This window comes from Physeter macrocephalus, chromosome 13 (assembly GCF_002837175.3).
Source record: "Physeter macrocephalus isolate SW-GA chromosome 13, ASM283717v5, whole genome shotgun sequence".
Lineage (NCBI taxonomy): Eukaryota > Metazoa > Chordata > Mammalia > Artiodactyla > Physeteridae > Physeter > Physeter macrocephalus.
The window spans coordinates 16,644,204-16,658,294 of NC_041226.1; the positions used below are offsets into that span (position 1 = coordinate 16,644,204).

Below are 14,091 nucleotides of genomic sequence, written 5' to 3' on the forward strand. Positions count from 1 at the left end.
ACCGCAAAAAAAAAAAAAAAAAAAAAAAAAAAAAAAAAAGGGGGATCTAAAAGGTCCAAGTCCCATGATTAGATTTGACAAGGTGGGCACGGGACAATAAATGTCCAGGTTTATGCTTCAATAATATCCATCTAACTGGTAACTGATTCTTGAAAAACATAACTGGTCCCTGAAATTGGAACCTTTTCTTTGCCTTTCTTTCCCCAGAGCTGGCACGTAATCATGTTCTACTTGCTGCAGGGAATAAAAATACCAAAATGCTTCAAATGCAGATAATATTGTACTATAGAAGTATACTTTCTCAGCTTTTTTTCCTCGGACTTGGAAACATTTTTGCTGTCATCAATCACTTACTTGTGCTAAAGCTCTCTCTGCTTTGATGGGATTTTTACACATCAAATCAAACTAGCTACATTAACGTTGTATTTCTGCCAATGAAGGATGGTGTGAAAGCTCAGAACCCGGGACAGAAGCCACAGGGAGCTGTCCCTCCACACTATGGCTGGACGTTTCCAGAAGAGGGGAAGGCAGCCTCCCCACCCTGAGGGGTGGGGAATCTCTGGTCCAGTCTGCTCTTCCCGGTGTCCAAGCTCAACGACTGGGTCCCTGCTTTGGATCTCTGGCCACCGACAGTCATCCTGGGGGAAGGTGGGAAAATGAGGAATTGTAGGAGAGCAAGGGGCAGCCTGAGGCCCCAAGCAGAAAGCCTTTGGCCTCTAAAGTAGAAAAGAAAGAAAACACCATGGGGCATGCCGGAGACCATGTTATTCAATGTTCATTTTTGTTTCCCCAGAGCCTAGCACAGCGCTGGATACAAAGAAGGTTCTGAGAAGCTTTCTCTGCTGGACTGAACTGAGGTCTGGGAGACCTAAGTCTACCTACCAGCTGGGGTCTTTGAGGATGGAAGCCCAATATTCTCACCGAAAAAATGATATCTGACCTCTCTCTTTCATAGGGTTATTGTAGGATTAAACTGAGGCGTCTGTGTGTTTTGGAAGCTCTTTGACAAAATATTAGGCGCTACTCAAATATAAGAATCAAGGATGGGGTGAACTGGGAGATTGGGATTGACATACATACACTATTGATACTATGTATAAAATAGATAACTAATGAGAACCTGCTGTATAGCACACAGGACTCCACTCAGTGCTCTGCGGTGACTTAAATGGGAAGGAAATCCAAAAAAGAAGGGATATATGTATACGTATAGCTGATTCATTTTGCCGTACAATAGAAACTAGCACAACATCGTAAAGCGACTATACTCCAATAAAAATTAAAAAAAAAAAAAAAAAAGAAACAAGAAAAGATTCCGGATAATTTGGAAAAAAACAAAACACGAAAAACAAATACAGGAATCACCAAACACCAATCCAGTGGCCAATTTTCAGGGCAGAGGAATGGCTGCTGTGAACGTGGGCCTTATCCTGCCTGATGCCCTTGCCCTTCTTTCCTGCACCTTCTTTGTGAACCCCGTCTTCCTCAATCTGTCAGCAGCTCCAATGCTTCCCTATCCCCACCTCGGGCACTCAAACCCACTCTCACAGCGTGACACTAACGACGCTGAGGAAGTTTACTTCTCCTAGTTCTGTGACACCAAGGGCAACCCCTCTCAGACTAAGACCTGGTGTCAAGGAGCCCCTCATAGACTCCACCTTATTACTAAGCTTGAATTATCAATAACTAAAGCACCAGGCAAGGCCTTCTTCTGTTTTTCCTGTTCAAGGCAGTTCTGACCGGTAGCTCCTGATCTCACAGCCTGTCCACCGCACCAAGCTCCAGGGTGTGATCCTATCAGGATGGACTCCAAGTATGGTTCGTTTCATCTTCTAAAAGGCCAAGCCTGTATGTCTCAGAAACTGGAAGACCTATTAGTTTAGGCTTCATTTTTCTGGAACTGAGAGACTCTGCCTCCACTTTATAGCTTTTCCTTTCTTATCCAACTGTAGATGCAAGTCTCCCAGAACAACGTTTTGCCTAAGGACACGCAGCACCCAGTGATGCTGGCAGTGAGTACTGACACTCGCCCTGCTTACAGTCTGTGTGAACCACCGCGTAGAAATAAAACTAGTTATGAGCTAATCTGAATGAGTCCAAGAAATATGGCTGACCTTCATTCAAAGTCTGTATCTGATTTCTCGGAGGGAGCCCAAGTAGCAGGAATTACTTGGTAGAGTAGCTAGTAACCAAGTATTAGGAAACAGGGCTGTATTTTGCTTTTCCTTTTCTTCACTTACATGGATGATGTCAACTCCTTCTACGTGATCTCCATATGTGTCCCCTTGTCATGGAGAGAAATATAAGGGAGGGATTCCTTTCATGAGCTGATACTGAGGTCTGAGTGGTCCCACAACCCAAGTATAGCCCCAGACAACTGATCTGTTCTCTCATGTGGGAATGAAGGACTTAGTAGCTACGTCTCTAAAATTAAACTCTAACACAAGAAATAATTATTCATGCATGGGCCCTCTAAAATTGAATTAGCTCATATCTAATAATTCCAAACTGTAAATATAACTACTTAGGAGAAGTTTTTGAAACTCGTGTTTCCAGGCAGATCTACAGGCAGAGCTAATGCTGCTTAAAACCAGTCAGTTCATGGGAGTTGATATATTAGAGTCATAGCTAAGATCAGGTTGAAAACTTTAAAAGTTAAAGACAATTCAATTAGCTTCAGAGTTCTAAAGCAGATTGAAAATTCTCTTTGGCAACATGATCAGGCTTTGCCTCCGGAGACCTCGGGCAGCACACGTGGGACAAATCAGAGTGTGGTCCAAGGGTCACTGGCAGAGCTACTTGGGAGGCTTGTTACGACACAGATGCCCGCAGCTCCAGACCAGTGGAGAGAATCTCCGAGGACAGGGCCCAGGAATCTACTTAACAGATTTCTCAGTGATTCTTTGCGGACAACAAAGTTTGAGAACTGCTCCAAGGAAGCACAAAGCTTTCTCTGCTCTTCCCCTCAGTCTCCTGAAATCCACTCCTTAAGGAAGAAGAGCCTGATACTAATCAAGGCGAGTACTCAGTAAATATCTGGGGAAGTACAACATGTACTGGGTGAGGATATTATCTCTCTCCTTTTCCTTAAGCTGCCAGGAATCTTGAAACCACATTGAACTCAATTATAGAAATTCTGTAGGCCTTCATAGCTTATATTCTGAAGCTCTTTTTTCTCTCACTCTCAAATTTTTACTCTTATAGTCTTCCCTGGTTCTCTTTTTTACCTTTTATTTCTTTGCTGCCATTATTTTATTTTGTGGCTTTTGTAAGCACTCTCAAATCCTCTGTGGGTTAAAATGGGGTATAAATAAATAAACATACTTATGTACAGATATAAATCAAAGTGGCCATTATTTGCGTTCCTGTCACGTTATCCCCAGGCTAAGCTCTGCCACAAAGACTGGCCCGCATGCCTTTGTTCCAGCTTTCAGCCAGGAATCTTTTCCCAGAGTTCGTCATAAAAGCACCAGCAGGGAATTCCCTGGTGGTCCAGTGGCTAGGACTTGGTGCTTTCACTGCCGAAGGCGCGGGTTCGATCCCTGGTGGGGGAACTAAGATCCCACACACCCCACAGTGCAGCCAAAAATAAAAAATAAATAAATTTTTAAAAAAATGATAAATAAAAAAAATAAAAGCACCAGCAGCCTTACTTATGTCCTTGGAGCTCGATGGCTGTTCCTTTTCTCCCACCGATGTCCCACATGATGACAGAGTGGTCGGAGCTCCCGGAGAACAACACTCGCTGGACGGGGTCCCAACAGAGAGCAGTCACCCCACCTGAGAGAACAGACACAGCTGGCCATTAGTCACAAAGTGACAACATTATTCACCCATAACTTGTGAGAGCAGAGGAGTTCGGATCTAGCGCAATTCCTGGCACACAACAAACTTTTGCCGAAAGAACAAATAAGTCCCCAAAGAGAAAAGAATGGGCTCCAAGAATAAAAGTCCCACCCTTTATGCATTTTCCCCCAAAATTTAATGTACCATAAAATCAATTACTGTAAAGACCAAAGGGGAATGAAAAAGGCAATCAATTGACCTTCAAAAAATAGACACAGTTCTGAGAACAGAAAATACCGCACTGTTTGGAAATATTGACCATAGTTTTTAAGCCCCGTCTACCCCTCATCCCGACAGTAGGTGAGCAGTAAACGGGGCTTTAAAAAAGCTCAGTTAGATTTATTTTATTCTTGAATACAGGTGTTGATAGACAACAATATCAGAATTTAAAATTTATTTTCTCTCTCTGGGAATTTAAATTTATAGATTCTGGGAAAATTACTTACATCCTCAAGTGTCAGTTTCTTCAACTGTAAACTGGGGATGATGGTAATACGATGATACCACTGAGGATAATATCAGCCTAACCACTACCGACTTCACAGGGTTACAGTGAGCATGACTGGACCAATTACCCGGGACCACCCTGTAAACTGTGGTGTGCAGTACAGATGGTTATTAGCATCACTCCAGTGGTTTGGCTATAAAATATTATGACAGATTTTCTTCCCTGGCAGTCCCATCATAAGTCAAACTTCTTGTGTACTGAGAGCAATAGTAACTTTTTATGTATAGGATGAGCACAAAGCTTATGAATACTTAAGAATATGAGAAATACTCATTTTTTACTCATTTTTATTGAAAAATGTTATATCCTGAAAAGAACATACAAGTTGCTTCTTATTTGTTGGAATCCGACATTTTTCTTCTTTAGATCATCAATTTGTTCTAATGAAGTACTGCCCTTTAAAAGCTTTTAGGGAGGGTGGGAGGGAGGGAGACGCAAGAGGGAAGAGATATGGGAACATATGTGTATGTATAACTGATTCACTTTGTTGTAAAGCGGAAACTAACACACCATTGTAAAACAGTTATACTCCAATAAAGATGTTAAATAATAATAATATATAGATGAAGCACACGCTTAAAACAAAACAAAACAAACAAACAAAAAACGCTTTTAGGAAAGTTTCTCTCATATAATGTCTCAGAAGATATTTTTTCAAGATCAAAAGGAAAAAAAACCCCACCCTCCTGGATTATGCTTCATAGCTTCTCCCTATACCTGCACAACATTCTGCTTGTATACATTCCTGTCCCTGTAAGAATACACACCACTTCCCCCAGTGCACCTGTGCTGACCACCCCCCTGCAGCTCCCATCTCCTCTCCCCTCCCCGGCTCCCACCCCAAAACAAGCCCAGGGCCAGCAGCAAACAGGCTCTGGTGGTCCCTGCTGAATGAACGAAAGAGCAGATGAATGAAGACACAAAAATCGCTTTTTCATCCACAAATCTCGTTATTTGGAACTCCTCTGTTATGCTTACTTAGCCTTTCAAAGCTAAATATTTTCTCTTTCCGTATAACTCATCTTCTCTCCCTGTTATTAAACTTCATGTACCCATCCCCCGCCCCTTAACCTTCCTTCAGTATCTGAGAATGTAATGCTTCAGGGTATGCATTCCATCGTGCAAAGTGTTTATTCCCACACAGTACTAGAAAGACTCACTTTGTTAAATATCTGTGGCAGAGTCAGCTAATTGTTTACTGAAATTCATGTTCCCTCTTCTTGTATATACAGCGCTCCCTGGAAAGTTGCTTCCTACAGGGGCCACATTAACTGGCCCCTCTTGCGACTAGGGGGCATGTGACCAGTTCTCAGCAAGGGAACCCAGAAAGTACGCGGAAGTCATATGCATCCCTCCCAGGCCGAGGCAGTTAAGATGTTCCTTTTCCACTTTCTCTTTATACTTCCTCCTGGAGGACTCCAAGATGCCAGGACACAGAGAAATTCTAGAAGGAGCCTGGGACCCTGAATCACCACATAGAAAAGAACAGGAACATTTGCACTGGATTGTTACACGCATGAGAAAAAAGCCTTTGCCTTAAGCCACTGAAATGTTGAAAGTTATCTGTTAGAGCAGTACCATTACCTACTACAATGCCATAGAATTACTAGAATAGTATAATAAGGCTGGTCCAAGAGGAAGGTGAGAGTCACCCAAAGCTTCAAAAACGTCAGACAAGTGAAAAGAAGTTATCAGTTGAGACTGTTAATATTGATGCCTAATACTTACACAGAATTAGAGAGAACCCTGGTTGGAAAACTGTTACATTAGCCTCCAAAGCAACCCACTGTAAACTCTGAATTGGTTTTTCCCTCAGAATGTATCTAGAATCTAAGCACTTCTCACCATCTCCACTGCTACCATCCTTGTATGAGCCACAATTAAAATTCTTGCCTAGAAAATTAAAAAGTATGACACACATTTTGTTGTAAAGGCTCTGGGGGAAAAAGCACTCTCGTACATTGTGGATGAGAATGCAGACCAGTAACATGGGGAAGGCCATATGCAACAAAACTACGTAAGCACTTAGCTCTCAATCCAGCCCTCCCACTTCCAGGAATTTATCTTGAAGATACTGTCCCTGCTCCCATCAAATACACCAAAATACACACTCTATTCATCTCAGCATGGTTTGAAATAGCAAAACATTGGGAACAACTTAAATGCTCATTTAAGAGAGTGGGCGAATAAACTATGGTACATTCACAGGGTACTACGCAGCTATGAAAAAGAATGGAGAAGACCCGCTGGATGGCTATGGCATGATTTCCAGGATATACCGTAAAGGGAAAAAGGCAAAGTGCCAAAGAATATTTACATTATGCTACCTCTCATGTAAGAAAAAAGGGTAGATGAGAAATTACTGAGATTTGTTAACTACAGCAGGTGTGTGGGAGAGGCTGGGGAATGGGAATGGAGAAGCGATGAAGGAGAGACACTTTTTATTGTGTTTTTCTGGTTTGGTTTTGAGTTCTGGAATCATGTTAATATTTCACATACTCGAAAACAAGTAAAAAATAAAAACTAGGAGTGTGTGTGCGTGTGTGTGTGTGTGTGTGTGTGTACGTGGAGAAGCAGGCCCTCTGGCCTTTGTTGGTGACTATGGAATAAGGATGGTTTATGATGAAGAAATGGGAAGTTGATATACGGTATCAGAAGTGCAAAGGCTCTGGAACCAGATTCTAGGCTCAAATGACAGCTCTACCCTTAGTAGGTATATGACCTTGAGCAAGTTATTTAAGACTTTGAGTCTCAGAAGTCTCATCCATAAAAGAGGGATGATAATAGTTTTGTTAAGATTAAATGAGTGAATATATATAAGCACATGGAACAGTGCCCAGTGCATGGGAAACACTCAATAAACGTGAGCTATGATTATAGTGCAGGAGACCTCATGTGGACCATCTCTGTGACACTGTTTTTTGTTGAGTCAGCCTAAGGCAGTGACCAGCGCGTCCCCATGCTATCTCAACCACCATAAGATCAACTAAAGTTTTATTTTTTTTTAAATTTATTTTTATTTTATTTTATTTTATTTTTTTGTGGTATGCGGGCCTCCCTCTGCTGCGGCCTCTCCCGTTGCGGAGCACAGGCTCCGGACGCGCAGGCTCAGCGGCCATGGCTCACGGGCCCAGCTGCTCCGCGGCATGTGGGATCCTCCCAGACCGGGGCGCGAACCCGGTTCCCCTGCATCGGCAGGCGGACGCGCAACCACTGCGCCACCAGGGAAGCCCCTAAAGTTTTAGAAACAAGATCCACCTCTAGTTTTTGCACATCACATCAGACTGCAAGGAACCAGAGCTGGGAAGGGGAGTTCTTGGTAACACAGAGTCAGGAAGAGAGAACAGATAACCAGGTTAAAGCAAGTCAGGGCATATTCATCAGACTCTCCCAGGGCTCAGACTGTTACACCACAGGCTTCAGGAAGAGTGGGAAAGATGGAAGGAAAAGCTGCAAGACAGGAAACAGGATGGGACTGGGGAGGCAAAAAAAAATCACCCTGTGGTCCCATCCCAGTTCTATGTAAATGACCTAACAACGGTGTCTCTATTGGAGGCTGGTTTATAAATTGTAAATCACAGCATTCATTTCAAATCAGTTCAACAAGCAGGTACTGAGCATCTTCTATATGGCAGGCACTGTGCTAAGCTCTGTGGATATATTCAAAACAAATAAGACTCAGACGCTACACCAACACAAATATACGATGTTAGCTCTGGGAACGAGAAGGACACGCACATTGTGTTTGGTGGAGCCATTCTCTCACAGGACGCGGTTGCTTCCTCTGCCTGGAGCGCCAGACCTACCTTCTCTCCCCCAGGTAACTTTTTCTCCCTCTTCAAGGTGCAGCTCAGGTGCCCTCTCCTGTAGGAAGCCTTCCCTGCAACACCCCCAGTCTAGGTGAGGCTTCCACCTCTGCCCATGTCTCTAAATGTCACCATCACTCACTGGATCCAACTTTGCTGGATTACAAATCTGTCCCCACTGTAGACTTTAGGCTCCATATCTTTGTATTCAAGCGCAGTGCACAGAGCTGGGTGCACCAGCGGTGCTCAGCGTGTGTTTACTCACCTGGCCCGTTAACTGAATGGCAAAGAAGCACGGGAGGACGATAAAGGAGAGCAATAAGCCGTCACAACAGAGGCTTTGGCAGACACAGGGGGGCACAGAGGGATGGGGCGGGGAGCCCCTTCCTTCTGAGGCGACTGCTGCCTCTGTCAGCTTCCTGATGAGCAGCAGAGTCCTTTCCACCCGACGCCTCTGGCGGCAGCGAGAGTCAGCCACCTCGGCGAGCCCACCGCGCAGAGCGGTGCAGACACAATGCTCCCCCTCTCCGTCTACACCCAGCCCATCCTCCTCGCCCCGCATGACCAATAACCAGGATGGAGAATGAGAGCCAGGGCTGCGATGGTTGTGGGTTTCCGGGGCTTATGATATTTTAATCGACAAAAATCATTTATTCCATTTCGCTGTCCTTCACTCCAGCTTTCCGCTCCAGAGCTCTCTCTCGTGGTTTCACTATATGCTTCTCCCTGCCTTGGTCTTCCACAATATAACCGACAGAATAACTTTTTTTTTTTTTTTTTTTTTTTTTTTTTTGCGGTACGCGGGCCTCTCACTGTTGTGGCCCCTCCCGTTGCGGAGCACAGGCTCCGGACGCGCAGGCTCAGCGGCCACGGCTCACGGGCCCAGCCGCTCCGCGGCATGTGGGATCCTCCCAGACCGGGGCACGAACCCGTGTCCCCTGCATCGGCAGGCGGACTCTCAACCACTGCGCCACCAGGGAAGAAGCCCATCGACAGAATAACTTTTAACATAAATGAATTCATTCTTAAAAGTCAAGGTTTTAACTATACTATTTTATACTCTCATAAATGGAATTTTTAATGGCCGCATAATATCCCAAAGCATGGATGTACCTTACTTCACTTACTGTTAGGTTTTTTATCTTTCAACTATTATACATTTTGCTAGGATGAACATTTTTATACATAAAACTTTATTCACATTTCTGATTTAGTTAGAAGAGTTTCCCAACCGTGGAACCAGATCAGAGTATAAACATTTTTAGAAATTTCATACGTGTTACCAAATGCTCAGTGAGCTAATTTTTGGAGACTTTTACAACATATCTTGCAAAAGCTAAAGACTAGGTGGAGGGTCACAAAGTCAGGGCTGGAAACTGCTGGCTCTGCCTCTACCAGTGCAACCTGGTATCTCATCATGCACGTCTCCACCCTACGTGCAGGGTGAGGGTGCGCAGGCAAAAGGCAGCCAGAGGAGAGGCAGCCAAGGAAGTCCTCAGACCACGGAGCCTCCTGAATAGAGTAGGTAACCTTTCAGTTACTGCATTTTGCTCCAGGTTGAAGTGATGAGTGTTTCCGGAAAGGTGAGCGTGCTCCGTCTCTAGGCTACACCCTCCTCCTGAGACCCACAGAGGGACATCCAGCTGACTCCTTGCCGCCTCCTCAAGGGGGCCTCTTGGTCATGTTCAGTTTAAAGCACCACGACGTTCTCTCGCAAACCTGCTGTTACTTCTGCCGTTCCCATTTTCAGTAAATGGCATCACCGTCCACCCAAACGTTCCAGACAGAAACGTGGAAGTCACTCCTGCTTCAACCAATCATCAAGCGCTGCTGACTCCTCATCTCCTGAACAGACCCTGAACCCCTCCTCTACTCTCCATGCCCGCTGCTGTTCTCCCGGTCCAGACAGCAGTCCCCTTTTCCAGGGACTCCGGCAGTAGCTTCCTTCTAAAAGGCCTCCTCACATCCATCACTCAGTCCACCACCCGCTGCTACCACGATTCGTTACAACGGGAAGCGCGTTACCACCCTGCCTCAACTCCACCACTGGCTTCCCACTGCCTGAGAACAATGTCCATCCGAAGTTCTTCACATTGCCTGGGACGTCAACCTGTTTCCCTCACCCCTGGCTCTCCACACAGGCCACTGGACTCCATTCACGCTTATCCACTCCAGGCTTCAAACCTGCTTCATACATCCGGGGTCTGGAATGTTCCCACCACCTGGGTAACTCCTCAGTCTTCTTAAGGTGTTGTTTAAACACCGCTTTCTTGGAAGCCCCCCTTTAACTCTCTGGACAAGAAGCCCTCTTGGTAACTGCTCCCAAAGAAGCCCATGCGTGGCCTCGGGGCTTCACAACACATGTTACACGCATAATATTTCCAATTATTGCTTTAATTCCATGAGCGGGATTTGAACAGGGCAAGGACTAGGCTGATTTCATTCACTGGTGAGTGGCAGCACTCGTCACATGCAGAGCCGATGACCTGACGGACTCCTGATGAAAATCCACATCTATTAGATGTGAAAGCCTCCACGGTAAACAAAAATTAAGCTTTCAGCTTAAGGATCTGAACTTGCATATCTGCACTAAACTGTGCCTGTCCTTGTCTTAGTTATTTTTATTATAGCCACACTGTTACTTTCAATACCTCTCCTAACAGTCAATGAACAAGTCTGTATTTAATTTTCCATTAAGTAGTAATGCTTTGGGGGGTTCACATTCAAGCCGTCCTATTTCCAATATGTTCATACTAACCAAAAAAATTCTTAGAAGAAAAAAAAATTATTGATACTAGTAGTTTCCAGTGGTCAAAATCTGATATTTTTCCCCTTTGTTCAAATCAGCGTGTGACATTTTGGCAGAAGTATATTCTAATTTCTGCAGAAATATCAAAGAACTATGATATTTGGCATTTAGCTCCAGAAATAAAAGCAGCAGAGGGAGAGCATAAGAACATAAAATTAGTTTTTTCTAAATCCCCATGGATTAGTAAATGCCATGTTTTGGCCTCTGGGTATGGCTATTAGGCAGATTCCATCACTAACTCACGTTTCTATATGACCTTCTGTACTGTAACAGAGAGTGATGGGTGAATGGCTGACTCCATACACATACTGAAGACTTGTCTGCTGTTGAGTTTGGATCTGGAGTGATTAGATCCCCAAGATCACTCTTTAATGGATCTAGGTTCATCCTAAGGTCTTTGTTTGGGGGGTAAGGGAGTGAGGAGGTTAAAACTAACCCTCCATTCACAGCCCCTTTCTCCAGAATTGTGTCTGGCTGAGTTTGGGACCTCCCAGGGCCCAGATGGACTTACTGCATAGGAAGAGCTCAAGAATGTTTGCATCATCGTGGAATCTCTCAGAGGCCCTTGTTCTAGCTTTAAATGAATGACCTGTGCTGCAGCCAGACTGCAGATGGGTAGATACTACTGTCTAGGAATAATAACAAATTATATAGGTGACCTGCTACATTTATTTGCCTTCTTGTTAGATAACAACCTTCCTGGGCTACGTCCTGTCTTCCTCAAAGATATTTCATGATGAAATCATGTGAAAATATTTTACATTCTTTCAGAAAGATAAGATACAATATCAGGTAGTATTTTATATTGGAACTAATCCGGAAGACATGAAATCCTTGGGCCACCGCTGGCTCACCTCACAGCAGTAAGAAGCAGCTACTTACCCCTTTCCTGACCCGGAGGCAGCAGTACAGAACTCGGGGAATTCCTATCGGTGCTCTGGGCAACGTCTGACTTCTAAAGAGCCAGAAGGTCGAGCTGAAAGCCACCTCTGCCTCAACCAAATCTGGGAACTCTCCAGCCTGTCATGGCCTCTAAAATTTTACCGCACGTCTATCCACTCCCCGCTCTCCCATCACTATAGCCACGCCGCGAGGGACAGTTTCCTACTAGCTCTCCCATCACACTCTCTACTCTACTACCAGAGCAATCTTTTAAATCCGATCAGGTTAACTTCTTTGCTTAAAAACTCTTTCACCGTTTTTCCCTGATGTCAGGATAATGCTCTCAGTGATCTGAACTGACTCTCACTTCCTTTCTGGCTGACACCGCCCCCCCCATACTCAGTGTTCCAGCCAAAAAGAGTTACTAGGCGCTCCCAAGAGAGCCACGCTTTTTGCAAATCCCCAGGCCTTGGACTACGCTGGTGTGTTCTGCCTGCCCTGCTCTCCTCACTTCTCTTTCATGAACTCAACACTTACTCCTCCGCCACAATCTTAGGTCAAAGTCATATCTCCCCCACCCCCACCCCGGGGGGAGACCTTCCCTGACCAACTCCCACTCCCACCCCAGCAACGCGCCCACGCCCTGTTCTTGGACATGCTTGGTGCAGCTCCCCTGTGCCCCAGACGCTCCTCCACACCCCCCACCCCCGGCCCCCAGGCACGATAACTACTGTTTAGCTTCTGTCTCGCTCACTGGGCTGTGAGGAATTTGAGGACGATGACTAGGCCTTTTCTTTCTGTGACTGGGAGTAGTGGCCGAGGTCAACCAGGGAGAGCCCAGGAGGTGAAGAGACAAGGGTCCCAGGCAGAACCCACCCAGACGACCCCAAAGGAGAGGAGAAAGAACAGTCAGAGACTTCAGCACGGGAGGAAATGTGTTACAGAAGCCAATCGAGGGCGGTCGCAGCAGGAAGGAATGGCCACAATGTAAAACGCTACCAAGAGGTTAAACAGGACAGAGTTTAAAACACGTCCACGTGATTTAGCTACCAGCAGGCCACCGGCCACCTCGGGGAGAGCGGCGTGAGAGGCGTGACAGAGACAAGCCAAACTGCAGGTGGCGGGCAGGCCAACGGGAGGGGAGAACGCCAAGCAGCTGGGAAAATGATAATTTTTTAAGAAGCGCTGCTGACTGCGGCAACGTGAAGGTGAAATAACGCGTCACAGAGCAGCAAATCCTGCACAGCTCCCCTCATACGCGGTGCACAGGGACAGAAGGCAGAATGGTGGTGGCCAGGGGCTCGGGGGAGGGGTTACACGGGCACAGAGTTTCTGTTCTGCAAGACGAAGAACGTTCTGGAGACGGACGCTGGTGCTCAGTGCAAAACAATGTGACTGTACTTAATGCCACTGAACTGAACACAGAAATGGTCAAAATCATCAATTTTTAGGTTGTGCTCATTTTACTGCAGTTGAAAAACAAAGGAAAAAAGCGGCACTGCTGTCAAGAAAATAAGATGGGATCAGAGGGGTGTTGTTCGCTTTTTAACAGGGGCAAGAAACTCAGCATGTTAGAAACTGGAGAGGAGTTGGTCCAAAGGGAGACCAAAAGATTAACTTTCCACCTGGAGACCCCGAGGAGGATGAGTCCGGGGCCAAGGACGGCACGAGGCGGGAGGGCAAGCGACGAGGAGAAAGCGAAGGAAAAGCTTGCTTGTTGGGGAGGGAAGATGGGGTGGCCAAGAAGTAAACATTTTTAAAAAGCTTCTATGTGATAACCTCTGTTTTTCTTTGATGGAGGCCTGGGGAGAGTGGGGAAGGTCTGAAAAAGCTGCTGAGGGACTCTGAGAGAAGGAGCGTACCGTGTACGAAGGACTTAGAGCCGGGTTACGTGAGGGGCCGCGAGGCAACGCCTGGACTGGACTGGAATGACGACTCTGCACTGGGGGCGATGAGTGAGGCTCGGGCTGTGACCCCAAACCTGAGTGCAGACTCCGCGGCTGAGTGCGCAGGGGAGGCGTGGATACTCTGAACCGCAGGTGAAATTTACCAACAAGGAGGAACAAGGGGGCCTGAACTAAGAATGCTGGGACACGTGTGGCTGAAGCGATGGGGAGGAAGGTTAGATGGGGCAGAGATGCTGGGCAGTGAGGGATCAAGGGAAGGATTCCTCAACAAGAGCAAGAACAAGTGCAGGCGGAGGTAAGGGCTTAGGGAAGCCAAGGATTAGGAGACTGAAC

At 45.8% G+C, this 14,091-nt stretch overlaps 2 protein-coding genes across 5 annotated transcripts in view; one reads left to right on the top strand and one right to left on the bottom strand.

The window, feature by feature from the left end:
* DHRS12 (dehydrogenase/reductase 12) overlaps positions 1 to 3,340 on the top strand; it is a 56,042-nt gene extending 52,702 nt beyond the window's left edge. The window contains exon 6 of the mRNA XM_055089502.1: positions 794 to 3,340. Within this exon, the coding sequence (XP_054945477.1) occupies positions 794 to 939 (146 nt within the window). The 3' untranslated portion in view covers positions 940 to 3,340. The remainder of the gene's footprint in view (positions 1 to 793) is intronic.
* The window catches only part of WDFY2 (WD repeat and FYVE domain containing 2), a 166,995-nt gene that overhangs the window by 20,971 nt on the left and 131,933 nt on the right, over positions 1 to 14,091 (bottom strand). For all 4 annotated transcript variants that reach the window (XM_007105217.4, XM_007105216.4, XM_055089501.1 and 1 more), the window contains one exon: positions 3,654 to 3,780. In XM_007105217.4, coding sequence (XP_007105279.1) covers positions 3,654 to 3,780 — 127 coding nt within the window. The remainder of the gene's footprint in view (positions 1 to 3,653; positions 3,781 to 14,091) is intronic.